The sequence below is a fragment of the Nyctereutes procyonoides genome, unplaced genomic scaffold (genome assembly GCF_905146905.1).
Source record: "Nyctereutes procyonoides isolate TBG_1078 unplaced genomic scaffold, NYPRO_anot_genome, whole genome shotgun sequence".
NCBI lineage: Eukaryota > Metazoa > Chordata > Mammalia > Carnivora > Canidae > Nyctereutes > Nyctereutes procyonoides.
In genome coordinates, this window is record NW_026575051.1 from 43,729,622 (window position 1) to 43,743,055 (window position 13,434).

Sequence of the window (13,434 nt, forward strand, 5' to 3'; positions counted from 1 at the left end):
TATATGCTTATCTCCTTTCTCACCTCCACTTCCTGCCTACTATTTTATAATCATCATTTTAAGGAGGAACGACACTCAATAAATGATAGCTACCATTCTCATGTACATGGACTGTTAATATGCAGAAGAAAATCTCTCCATAATTTTGGATTATAGTTCTTCATGATTCAATCATCTTTCTGTATTTTGTATTCTTAACCTTTCCTAATGACATTAGACCTTTCCTAATGAGGAAAGTAGAAACTTATCCAGCACAGATGGACCTTTGCTTGTGCTGTAATCCTTTGGCCAAACCAGTATTTAAACTTTTAGCCTCAAAATAACCTTCAATTTTATTTCAAAATTTTTAACAACATAGAACATTAGGTAAAATGGTAAGAATTAGGCCATTTGTATCAGACACATTCAAATTTAAAAATACAACTATAAATTTGGCCAATTTTGTTCATGTCTATTCCTGGGGAGTCTACAAACTCTTCACACCTACTGAGATACATGACAAAATAATTACATAAACATTTATTATGCCTAATGCACCATGCTAAAATCTTATTTCCCAGAGGAATCTGTTTTCCCTTTTAAAGGCTTAAGGACTACTGAGGAATGTCAGACAAATTCCTCAATCTAGAGATGGGTTGAAAATTGAAATTATTGAGAACACGGATGTCATCACAAATCAGAGAGATAAACAATGGGGTAGCTCCTTCCCAACAAGTTCATTAATTCTAATAATGAGCATTTAATGTTATAATGTTAAAGGACCAGTGCCATCAAGCTCTGATTTGTGCAGAGTGACCTAACTTTGTGTCATATTTACCTTTTCTAGTTCATTTTGGATTTATTTCCAAAATAAAAGTGCTAGATATATATGATCCAACCTCTATTTTGTTGTAATGACATTTCAAGTCTTTCAAGGGAAAATAGTTCCAACCTATTAGTCAAATTTTATATTAATACCAACATAGTATAAAATATGCCACTTTTTTTTTTTTTTTTGGAAATAATAAAATCCTTAACCTCTGAGGATGCCTATCCCAACCTGGCTGGATGTCAAAATACTGCCCAAATGTACCACCATGCCACCAAAATCCAAACCCAGGATTTAGCAAAGCAAAAATAAGATTGTGGTCTTACTTTGCTTCAATGTTCAGAAATAGCTAATTAAGAGTTATTTTAGTAAGCATCTAGAATCACACTTTTTCCTTTTTAGCTTTCATATTTAAATCTTGGAGACTTCAAAACCACTGGAGAAAAACTATCAATAAACATTACAAAGTTTATTTTGTTTTACTGAAGAAGAGGAGGATTTTATACAACATTCTGGAAAAGGAAAGAATTCTTATCCCTTCTAACTTATTCACTTTGCTTTCAATCTTGGTTGTTTAATTTTTAAAGATTAAGTGGTAAGAACCTTAGATATCCTTGGCTCCCCTATAATGAATAAGAATTAGATTATAAAATATCAAAGTCTGTGCCAGCATTGGTGGAGCTGGGGAATGGAGGAGGGGTAGAAATCAGTTATACTTTTGCTTTACCTTGGTTAGTTTATAGCACTGCTCTGCAGTACATTCTGCTTTGCTAGTTGGATTACTCAAAGCAAAAATAATAGGCCGTTCATTGAAGGCAGCCATATCTTTGAGAATTTGTTCTGAGAATGCACCACCAATTGCAGCAACTCCTAATGTAGAAATGAGAAACCAGTGAATAGACTATCATTGGTTAATTAATCTAAGAAGTCCATGCCCTCAAACAACGAGACATGTCAGGTCACTTTCTAATAGACCCTAAACAAAATACGGAATATTTGCATTAAAGTGACAAAAAGAGATAAGTTCATTAATGCCAATGATTTATAGGGTTACAAATCTACAAGTATCTACACAAAAAAATCACAGATACAACATTCGGCTCATAATACACTGAGTTAGTGACCCACTCCCTAGGTATTTTGATTATAGACATTTAAATCAGGAAATTAAAATGTGGCTAAGATATATTATCTCTCTATAAACAATTCTATGAATATATTCCAGTCTCTCAGGCTATAATTATGTTTTATAAACCAGTGCTTGACACTTAAGACAATCATCTAATTCAATTGAAAAATTGAAGTATCACTCAATGAAAGAATCCTCACAGAAGAATACGGCAATTAGCATAATGGAAATAGAAAAAAAAATCAGATTCCTGATACAATATATTTTGTAAAAAACAACAATAAGAGCTTATTATAGTTTCCGGCAGAGAGTATTTGCTTTTATTATGATTATCATCATTGTTCTCAATACTGTCATCTATTTCACAAGAGCATCTAGGAATGAAGTATGTTACAAAACAAGGACTAACATCATATACACACAAAATATGGCATAAAGCTTCATAACTTTGGCTGCATTTTTTTAACATTAAATTTGACTAGTAAAGATCATATGTGCACATACACTGTAAGCTACTGCATTAAGTGCTATAAGGAATATAAATATGGTCCTTGTCTTCAAGGAGTGTCTAGTTAGTTCAGTGTTTCTCAACCTCTGGGATATTAACATTTTGGGTTGGATGATTCTTTGTTGGCAGGGGAGGGCTTTCCTATGCATTATAGGATGTTGAGCAGCATCCTCAGTCCCCACCTACTAGATGTCAGTAGCCCTGACACCCCACCCCCAACCTTTCCAAAGTTGTGACAACCAAAACCATCTCCAGACATTGCCAAATGTTTCTCTGAGGGCAAAATCACTCCCATTTGAGAATCACTGTCTATCTGGAGTAATCAAGCCTGGTAAAGAGTGTATTATGCCAAGGATTAACAAGCTGACAGAGTCAGCAAAGGGGGCCACACACTTTAGCTGGGATTGGTAGGACTGAGAGGGAAGCACTAAATTTACAAATCTAGGTGTCTATGGGGTACTGCTGATTCAGTGAATGTGTAATTATATTTGTGAATTCCAAAGGTTAAATTTTCAAAAAGTTCAATTATGCCTCAAAAATCAGTAAGAAAATGAATCAGGCCAATATGAGGTCAGGGTGGGGTTTATGGGAAAAAGGGAAAAGTTTACCTATGAGGGCAGTTGGTTTTATTTCTTGAACAATGGCTTCTAGGTTCTTCATTTCTTCATGTTCATGGGCAAATTGCTCCTTCTCTTGTGTTAAGGCAGCACGTCCCTAAGTAAAGCAAATAAGAAGAAATGTTAAATCTGCCAAACATATGTGAAACAAAGACATTTTGGAATATTACACATATTACTGGTATTTGTCCTTAACATCATCATGCATCATGCGTTACAGCTGTTCTTAAACTCTCTTCTCCAATTATTAGAGTATTCCTTCATTCAGTCTTTCAACAAATACTGTGTCTTAGACAATGTCCTAGGCAATGGGGATGTAACAGTGAACAAGCTAAAAGTCTTTCCTTTTCTTTTTTTTTTTTTAGTCTTTTTCTTAACTGTTATTTAATACTAAAAATCCTGATTCTACAGACATTTGTGAGAAACTGGCACTAATAAATGGCAAAGCAAAATGTTTAAATATCATTTACTAAACAATATTTGTGTTAAATAACATTGTTTTCTAATGCAGAGCTAACTTTAGCCACAGCACTCTCAATTTATGTACCACTGAGTTAAAAAATGGAACTTGATGCCATATTTATATCATAGTTTGATTTTCTGAATAAGCACTAGCTTTGTATATTTTATCTTAATGTTTTGATTAGAGTGTGTCATGTGTTATCTAGGAAACATGCAATTATAATTTTCTAGCTGCAAATTTTTAAGATTTTGACTTAAAATCATAAATCACTGCCTAATGTTATATGGTACTTGATGACTTGCAAGTTGTTTTCATATATTTCATATGATCCCCTCAACAATTTTAAGAAGTAGGGCAACTAATATTACACTATGTGTTAACCAACTGGAATTTAATAAAAACTAAAAAAAGAAAAAGAAAGAAAAAGGAAAACCAGTATTTAAATAAATATTATTCACAGTAGCCAAGACATAGAAGCAACCTATGTGCCCATCAATAGATGAACGGAAAGGGGGAAAACAAAACATGGCGCTCACGCACGCGCACACACACACAGAAGACTAGTGATTATTATTCAGCCATAAAAAAATAATGAAATATTGCCATTTACAACAACATGGATGGACCTTTAGGGCATTATGCTAAGTGAGATAAGTAAGAAAAAGATAAATATCATATGATTTCACTTACATGTTAGAATCTAAAAAAAAAAAAAAACTCCAACAATCCTGAATTTACAGATACAGAGAACAGATTTGTGGTTGTCAGAAGTGAGGAGAGGAGGGGCAAAATGGATGAAGGAGGTCAAAGGTACAAACTTTCAAAATAAGTAAGTCCTAGGGATATAATGTATGGCTTGGCAACTATAGTTAATGCTGTACTGTATATGAGGATCCCTGGTTGACTCAGCGTTTTAGCGCCTGCCTTCAGCCTGGGGTGTGATCCTAGAGTCCCAGGACTGAGTCTCACATCAGGCTCCCTGCATGGAGCCTGCTTCTCCCTCTGCCTGTGTCTCTGCCTCTCTTTCTCTGTGTCTCTCATGAATAAATAAATAAAATATTAAAAAATAAAAGGTATAATACTGTACTCTATATTTAAAAGTTGCTAAGAGAGTAGATCTTCTAAGTTATCACAAAACCCCCAATTATAACCCTATGTGATGATAAGTGTTAACTAGACTGGTGATCATTTTGCAATATACACAAGTATTGAATTATTATGTGTATACCTGAAACTGACACAAAATTATATGTGAATTTATACTTCATTCAGAATCAAATTTGAAGCTGTTTCATATTCACTTAAAAGAACATTCTAGTCTCCAGTAGTATTAAATTGAATGTAGTTAGATCATATTCTTATTTAACTTGTTTATTAAGAAAAAAGTCAAAAGCATCACATAAATTATTTATTTTTTTAACAGATTTTATTTATGTATTTGAGAGTGTGAACTGGAGAGCATGTAGGGGGAGGGTCAGAGGGAGATGGAGAAGCAGACTCCCCACTTAGCAGGGAACCTAAACTAGGGATCTATCCCAGGACCCTGAGATCATGACCTGAGCCAAAGGAAGCCACTTAACCAACTAAGCCATCTAGGCGCCCCCATAAATTCAGTTTCTATTTCTATCAGGAAGCATCTAATTGTTCAATAAACCCTATCTATTATAGGCTTTTTAGAATTAATCATAGGTTCAACAACAAATAGTTTATGCAAATCTAGACTGATTTCATGAGTAAACAGTAAATATTCTGTTTTTTATTTAGAGACAAGATTTTTTTAATTCCTTTTTAATAATATAAAGAAATCTATGACAATACTGTATGAAATCTTTACAACTATCACCAAATTGTGGGGAGGGGATACCTGGTGCCCTCATCTCATTTCTCTTTGCTTCTCAGCCAGGAAATGTATTTCATTTACATATCTCAATTATAGAGATTAATTCAACATTATCCTAGTATATAAATAAAGGCTAGGTTTAATGATAATTTATTAATCACGAATGAAAAAAAAACAGAGGCATTTGGAGTACCTCAGAATTCCCTCCAAATATTTTGATAATTCAGAGTTTGCCTTAGGCCCCAATTTCTCATCATCTATTTCCTGTGTCAATGTTCTTTTGCACTGTAACTTGACAGTTCCTCCTACAAAAAGCACTTATACTTTCCAAGCCCTTGTCTTTGGACTTGAACATATGATTCTTTAGTCAATAAAATGTACACTGAAATGAGAGTGTGTCAGTTCCAAGCTTAGGTCTTAAGGGTAATTGGCGTTTCTACTTATTTTCTTGTGCCTGCCTTTACCATTTGTGCTTTAAAAGTGCATAACCTGACTAGCTGGCTGGTCCAACGAGGATGAGAACCTTGTGAAAAAGGCCTGGAGTCAACCTATGGCTTAGAGCCACCCAGCCAACATCATCAGAGCTACTCCACCTAACCCTCAGGTATGTGAGAAATAAAGTATTATGGTTGTATGTCACTGAGATTCTGTGGCTTTCAATAAATATGCAATAGCTGAGTGATACAGGGGATAATTTTAATTTTGATTGTACATTCCATCATTTCTTTTTACTCATTGTTCCTATCTGTTGCTTTGGGAATAAGAGGTTCCTTTTCCTGAAACAATTTAATGAAAGGAATGCTTTTGCAATCTATCTCCTACCTCAATGCTCTTAGTTATTTGCTTAGTTATTTGCCAAAAAGAAAGTTGCATTATTGGAAAGGAATGAAAAATTCTGGTTTGGATAAGAATAAGAACTTGGAACCATTTGAGAGTTACAGTATTTAACTATCTAAATTATTTCTGAACTATTTCTGGAAGTAGTATAAGCTAAAATTCATGACTATTTTTGTTCTCGCAACAATGAAATTTCTAGGACAGGTACTAAATAAAGTTGCAAACATATTTCCTAGGAATAATAACTTCCAGATTCCAGCATTCTACACTAAACACGACATAGTTTTGGCTTGTTGCTCTTTCCCAGAAATGCATATACTCAATTTCAAGTATAAAGGCAAGAGGTTAAACTAATATCTATCTGAGGCTCTATATGGCAAACACTATAGAACTCCAAATTGCTTCTAGTATGACTTTCTGTACATTTGAGGCTAAAGGGATAAACTAGATCTTGCAGCTAGAGTTTCTACTTTCAACCCAGCAGTCACCAAGTTGATGTACCTTCATAGGACTTTGAGGAAGAAAGTACACATCGTGAAGCATGGCCATATAGCTTTTCCTGAAGCTTGTGGTAGTGCTTGCTGGTTTTCAGGCAAAAGCAGTGGTCTCTAGTGTCTAGCCCACTACCAACAGGTGAGTGCTAAGTAATGGTGGTGGCAGTGGCCACCATATTTGGCAGCTTTCCTGTTTGTGGCTGAGACCCTGATGCTCCAGTCCATGGCTACAGTAGTCTCCTTACTATAATACAGATATGCACGACAACTGAACATTCAGCCCTGTTGTCTACTACTTTTAAGATTTAGAGATTTGCATTTCAGAATGTTTTTATGGACAAAGGAACTTTAACATGTGCTAGATTCTCTGACAGAGAAAAAGATCTCAGGATAATTAGTCACCCACTCCAAACTGGATAGTCACCTCAACACAATGTTACATAATCTTGAGAAGTGCTAAGAAAATGTGTAACTCTTAGAGAAGACAATGTATTACAGTGTTTGCCTACTGGTCTTTTTGATTTTCCACCTGACAAAGTGTAAGTATTATGCAAATATAATCCAATAAATTTACTATAGTGTCTCAAAATGTCATATTTCTTTTATTTTTTAAAATATTTTATTTTATTTTTTTAAAGATTTTATTTTTAAATCATCTCTACATCCAATGTGGGACTTGAACTTACAACCCCAAGATCAAAAGTTGTCTTGTTTTTTTTTTTAAATTATTGTGAAAACACAATATGAAATCTTAAATTTTTAGATGTGTAATCCCTTTTTTAAAAAGCCTTTTTTTTTATTCACTCTTTTTAAATATGATTTCCTAGTTTTAGCCAATCACATTGCTGCCCAGGTGGAGACTGTACTTCTTACTCTCCTTGCAGCCTAAAGTGGGCTAAGACTATCTCTGGTCGAAAGGATGGAGTGAAAGTTATGTGTGCAACTTCTGATGCAGCACATCCAGCACCCTCCCCCTGTCCATTCCCTACCCCCCTTTCCCCAGCTGGCTGGGACAGTGAGAACTGGAAAGCTGCTTCAAACCAGATGCCTCTCTTCTTCTGCCTATCTCTAGACTATTAGATGACACAGAAGTAAATTTTAACTTGTTTAAGTTACCATATTTGGAGGTCTCCTTGTATAGCAATTTAACCTGAAATCTAACTAATACTGATCTTTAGAGTCACTTCATTTCATATCTGAAAATAGCACACACACTATCAGGAGGACTGCCTTGACAAACCCTTATCATCTGGGAAGACCAATGACCAAACAGTAAAAACCAAGAAACTGTCTATACTTTTTTAAAGATTCAAAGCAATGTAAATTCTACCATTTCTCTATACTTTAACAATTATTTTTTTTACTCCTGAATTCTTGCTTGTTGCATTTATACAATTTCTTTTTGTTCAATTTTGTATCAATGTCCTTATACACTCTTTTGTGTAGGGGTGGTGTCTGGGTGGTTCAGTTGGTCAAGCATCTGAGTCTTGGTTTTAGCTCAGGTCATGATCTCAGGATCCTGCGACTGAGCCCCACCATGAGACTCTGGTGCTCAGCACAGAGTTTGTTTATCCCTTTCCCTCTGGTCCTCCCCCTCACATGCCCTCTCCCCCGCCCCAAATAAATAAATACAATCTTTTAAAAAAATATTTTGGGTATTTTAAAACAGATACTGAATCATACTATCTCCTTTCCCAGGTGAGGAACCCTGATGTTTTTAATCTATTTTTCTACTTGAATCTATCTCTCTTCCCTATAATTGGTTAGTGGCTCAACAGAACTCTCAGATGCTCTTGTTCTGCTTTATATACCACAAAATTGAAAACTATATTCCATGAAAGGAATAACCAATGTTGAACATGGTCAAGGAAGATCATACTTCCTAGATCTGTCTTTAAATATTGTAATACTGCATTCTAGTATCATGCTTTCTTCTTTAATAACAGTAAAACATAATTGGTCTTTTCCTGTGGTTTACTTGAAGTAGAAAGAAATCCCAAAGAAAGGATGGTGAGAGAAAAGAACATTTATAAGATTTTCAGAATTATCATCAGAATAAGAATAGGAAATACTAAAAAAGAGGAAAATATGCCACTGATTTGTTTATTTTAAAAACTGCTTAGGCTCATCAAACAGTAAGATCCCACACAATCCATGGAAAAACAGTCTGCCCAAAGCATGAAGTAGAAGAATCAGGTGCTCACAGTGAAGGCTTGCTGAAAGCATCTAATGTTCCCAGTCTGAGAAAACAACCAGTTCTTGACTATTCAACTACTGACAAACAACATGACAATGCAAGTGGATCCAAACTGTTTCTGGTATACAGTTTAAAATAAATTCACATATGATCTCCATAAAAATGGAAATCTATTCATTTTCATTACATCACCAAGGCAAGTAGCCTCCCACATGAGAAAATAAAACTAACTTAAGAGCAAAAGTCTTAGAAATGATTTTCTTAACAGCTGAAATAACTGAATCCAACCTGGTATAGTATGAATTGTGTGGCTGCAAAATGCAAACAGGAGGGGGTCTAATCTGTTTATATTGAATGTGAGCCTGCAAAATCATGATGTAAACGGAGTTTAGAAGATGCCGAGTAATCTGAAAGTGACAGACATGATCCCCATTTTATTTTTTTAATAGATTTTATATATTTATTCATAAGAGACACAAAGAGAGAGAGAGAGTCAGAGACACAGGCAGAGGAAGAAGCAGGCTCCACGCAGGGAGCCCGACGTGGGACTCGATCCCGGGTCTCCAGGATCACGCCCTGGGCTGAAGGCGGCGCTAAACCGCTGAGCCACAGGGGCTGCCCCCCATTTTCTTAATTCAATGACTCAAAGTAGTTTCCTGAGAGCAGTGTCTCAGTTTATCCAAAACTGTAAATTTAAAAAAATTTTAAATGTGTTTTACAAGATTGTCCATACAACTGCTGATTGTTGTCAATATACCATTAATTTGTGATAAACTTTGTTGGCTAGGGACATGAATAAAATCACTGCTATCAGAATGCATTCTAATAGCCAACAGCAAATAAATTTGTTATTTCTGAAAATTTCTAATGATATTCAGAAAAGTAGAGAACAGCGCCTGCCTCAGTGAGACACAGAAAATGCCATCTCCAAATTCTGGGGACAGAACATAAGACTAAGGCTCAGGATCACAGTCCCCAGGCTCTTCTCTTCACTCATGACCTGGGGCATGTCCTTTGATAGTTCCATGGATATTGATTTCCCCATCTATAAAGGCAGTTTGGACTAGTGACGATGACAATGTGATAAAAGTGAACCAGATCTGAGCTTTCCAAAGCTAACTGAGCACCAGACTCACCTCAAGAAAGAGCGATTCCTGACCCCTACTTTCAGATATTCTAATTTAAGACCAGGATGAGGCCCTGGAATCTATGCATATTTTCTTTTTAAGTTTCCCAGGTAACTAGGAAAAAATTACCAGTTTTGAGAATCACTGCGCCAAATGATTTGTCAGATTTCTACCAGATGCATTTTAAAAAGATTTGTGATATGTTTTCAAAAACGTATGATTTTTCCTTTACTAAAGAAGAAAAACTGCAGAATAACAAATTATTAATCACAGATTCCTAGTACTGCTTTTTTCATGGCCAACTTTAGATATAATGAAAAATATTTAATTTGGTTTAAATCCCCTAAATATCCGGGAATGAGAATCAAATTACAAAGAAGATGGATAAACATGTTGAAAGGAAAGATGTATGTTTTCAGCATGAACACTTTACTTTCTTAATCATAGATAGCAACAGTATCGGCAGCTCCTAGCCACTGAAGCCAGATCCTGACCAGAAAACATCTACCCAGTAAGAAACATAGATTATGGGATCCCTGGGTGGCGCAGCGGTTTAGCGCCTGCCTTTGGCCCAGGGCGCGATCCTGGAGACCCGAGATCGAATCCCACGTCGAGCTCCCAGTGCATGGAGCCTGCTTCTCCCTCTGCCTATGTCTTTGCCCCTCTCTCTCTCTCTCTCTCTCTCTCTCTGACTATCATAAATAAATAATAATAATAATAATTAAAAAAAAAGAAACATAGATTACCCACAGTCTCTCCCCGAAAGGCTTGATTCTTTTTTTTTTTTTTTAAGACTATTTATTCATGAGAGATACAGAGAGAGGAAGAGATGTAGGCAGAGGGCGAAGCAGGCTCCCTGTAGGAAGCCCCATCCAGGACTCAATGCTGACTCTGGGATCATGACCAGAGCAGACGCCCAAACACTGAGCCTCCCAGGTGCCCCAAAGGCTTGATACTTGACAGTTACTTAGGAAGGCCAGGAATCATGAAATGTAGTACTAGCACCTGTGAAAGGCTCTACTTGCCCAAAACAGAAGAAATTGGAAGACAAAAATAAAGGTCTCTCAAATATTTTCTATACCATTTTGAAAATTAAGCTGATCTGGTTTAGATAAACTACTGGAATGGGACCTCTAGATCTGGCGATACTAAGGTGACTGCCTATACTTTTGGACTTCTATTTTCTTTTTTTTTTTTTTTTATTTTATTTACGATAGTCATACAGAGAGAGAGAGAAAGGCAGAGACACAGGCAGAGGGAGAAGCAGGCTCCATGCACCGGGAGCCCGATGTGGGATTCGATCCCGGGTCTCCAGGATCGCGCCCTGGGCCAAAGGCAGGCGCCAAACCGCTGCGCCACCCAGGGATCCCTGGACTTCTATTTTCTGCACCAATGGCTCATTTTCTTCCTCCTTTCAAAATCTGAACTGGAATCCATATTCTTTATACTACCCATACCAGTTGGATATGGATATAGAAGATTTTTCTGTTGACATTCCCCTTTCCAAGATCCCTTACTGAAATGCTTTTTGCCTTCTTTTGGCAAAGTGCACATGAGTATTTCTTATCATAGAAATCCCAACTTCTATGTGTGTTGTTTTTTTTTAAGAGTCTGTAATTAAACCAAATGTATTATGGATAGCGGAAAATTCTTTTGAACGTTATTTTTTTCTTCAATCGCCCCTTCCCCCTTATTTTGTGCCAGTTCTTAGAGAAGAAGCGGCTAACTGTACTGAATTACTACCTTTTTCAAAAGCACAGATGTTCTGGTGCAGGTGGAGAGGATATATGGCAAAGACCATCAAGATTTGGGGTTAGCATTTCATGACCCAGAACAGGTACAAAAATGAACTATAGATTGTTACTGATACATATTTATTTCTGCCTGTACATAGGCACTAGAAGAACTCTTCCACAAGTGTTTTTGTTGGCCTTCTTTTGGAATCCATGCCTACTTGGACAATTTGCATAAGAGTGCCATGCTGGTTCTACTGTCTGGTCATTATTTGTTAGAGTTGAATAGGGCTCCTCTCTGCATCTATAGAAAGGGCCTTCTTAGCAGACTGCCAGTGCCATTTCACTGTCAGAATTAATCATCTAGTCTGATGAAGATGTAACTCCATAAATGAGGCAATCACACAGTATGCTTTTTAGTTTCTGGCTTAACGTCTTTAAAGAGTGAAGGGGTTTGGTGTATTTTTATGTAGTATAAACAATTACATAACAAGTTAATAAAATTAATAAAATGATTCTTATTGGTTCTTTTTTAAAATTAATTAATTTATTTATTCATGATAGACACAGAGAGAGAGGCAGAGACACAGGCAGAGGGAGAAGCAGGCCCCATGCAGGGAGCCCGATATGGGACTCGATCCCCGTCTCCAGGATCAGGCCTTGGGCTGAAGGTGGCGCTAAACCGTTAAGCCACCTGGGCTGCCTGATTCTTATTAGTTCTCAGGAGAGTTTACGGAAGGATTAATGATAAAGGACAACACCCAAAAAAACATGTAAATTTGAAAGCAAGATTATATTACTTTACTAGTTGTCCTAAGATTTATTAGTTCCGCAACAAAAATCAACATAATAATTCTGACTTTAAAAACCTGAAAGGAGGGATCCCTGGGTGGCGCAGCGGTTTGGCGCCTGCCTTTGGCCCAGGGCGCGATCCTGGAGACCCGGGATCGAATCCCACGTCGGGCTCCCGGTGCATGGAGCCTGCTTCTCCCTCTGCCTATGTCTCTGCCTCTCTCTCTCTCTGTCTGTGACTATCATAAATAAATAAAAATTTAAAAAAAAAAAAAAAAAAAAAAAAAAAAAAAAAAAAATAAAAACCTGAAAGGAAAAGTGGTTAATTGAAGCTTCATGTTCCTTTTATATTAAAGAGTGCACAAGCTGTTAAATATATAACAACCTTTTAAAATGTAACTTTATCTTGGCAAGCAGAATATATACGGTTCTTTATTTTGGCAAGTAAAAGACATAAAGTAAGAATGACTGATTAGGTCTAGGCAACAAACTGCACAGTTATTCCAAGTATTGTAATCCATGGAATTTTGAGTCTCAGTTCAGTAAATCTATGCTAAAATTATCTGACATGCTAAAATCTGTATATTTTATAATGATTTCACATAAAACATGTTACTAGAAATCACAGAAGAAATCTATAGTCCCAGACTTTCACTTTTTTAGATACATGTATCTAAAGTACAACACTATTTGTATAGCTTTCCCCATGGCTCCAACTTTTTACATGCATATATCACTGAAATCTATCTCCAGGAGCCCAGACCCTTATCCTGAGCATCAGTCTTATATCTCTGATTGCCAAGGAGACATTTCCATGAGATGTGCAAAGGTACCTTCAACTTGCTATGTCCAAACTGGAGGTACCTTCAACTTGCTATGTCCAACTGCT

At 36.3% G+C, this 13,434-nt stretch overlaps 1 protein-coding gene across 1 annotated transcript in view; it reads right to left on the reverse strand.

Moving 5' to 3' along the window:
- The window catches only part of ME1 (malic enzyme 1), a 198,788-nt gene that overhangs the window by 15,153 nt on the left and 170,201 nt on the right, over positions 1 to 13,434 (reverse strand). Inside the window, exons 10-11 of the mRNA XM_055330798.1 lie at positions 3,054 to 3,159; positions 1,536 to 1,678 (exon numbers count right to left, since the gene is read on the reverse strand). Of these exons, the coding sequence (XP_055186773.1) occupies positions 1,536 to 1,678; positions 3,054 to 3,159 (249 nt within the window). The remainder of the gene's footprint in view (positions 1 to 1,535; positions 1,679 to 3,053; positions 3,160 to 13,434) is intronic.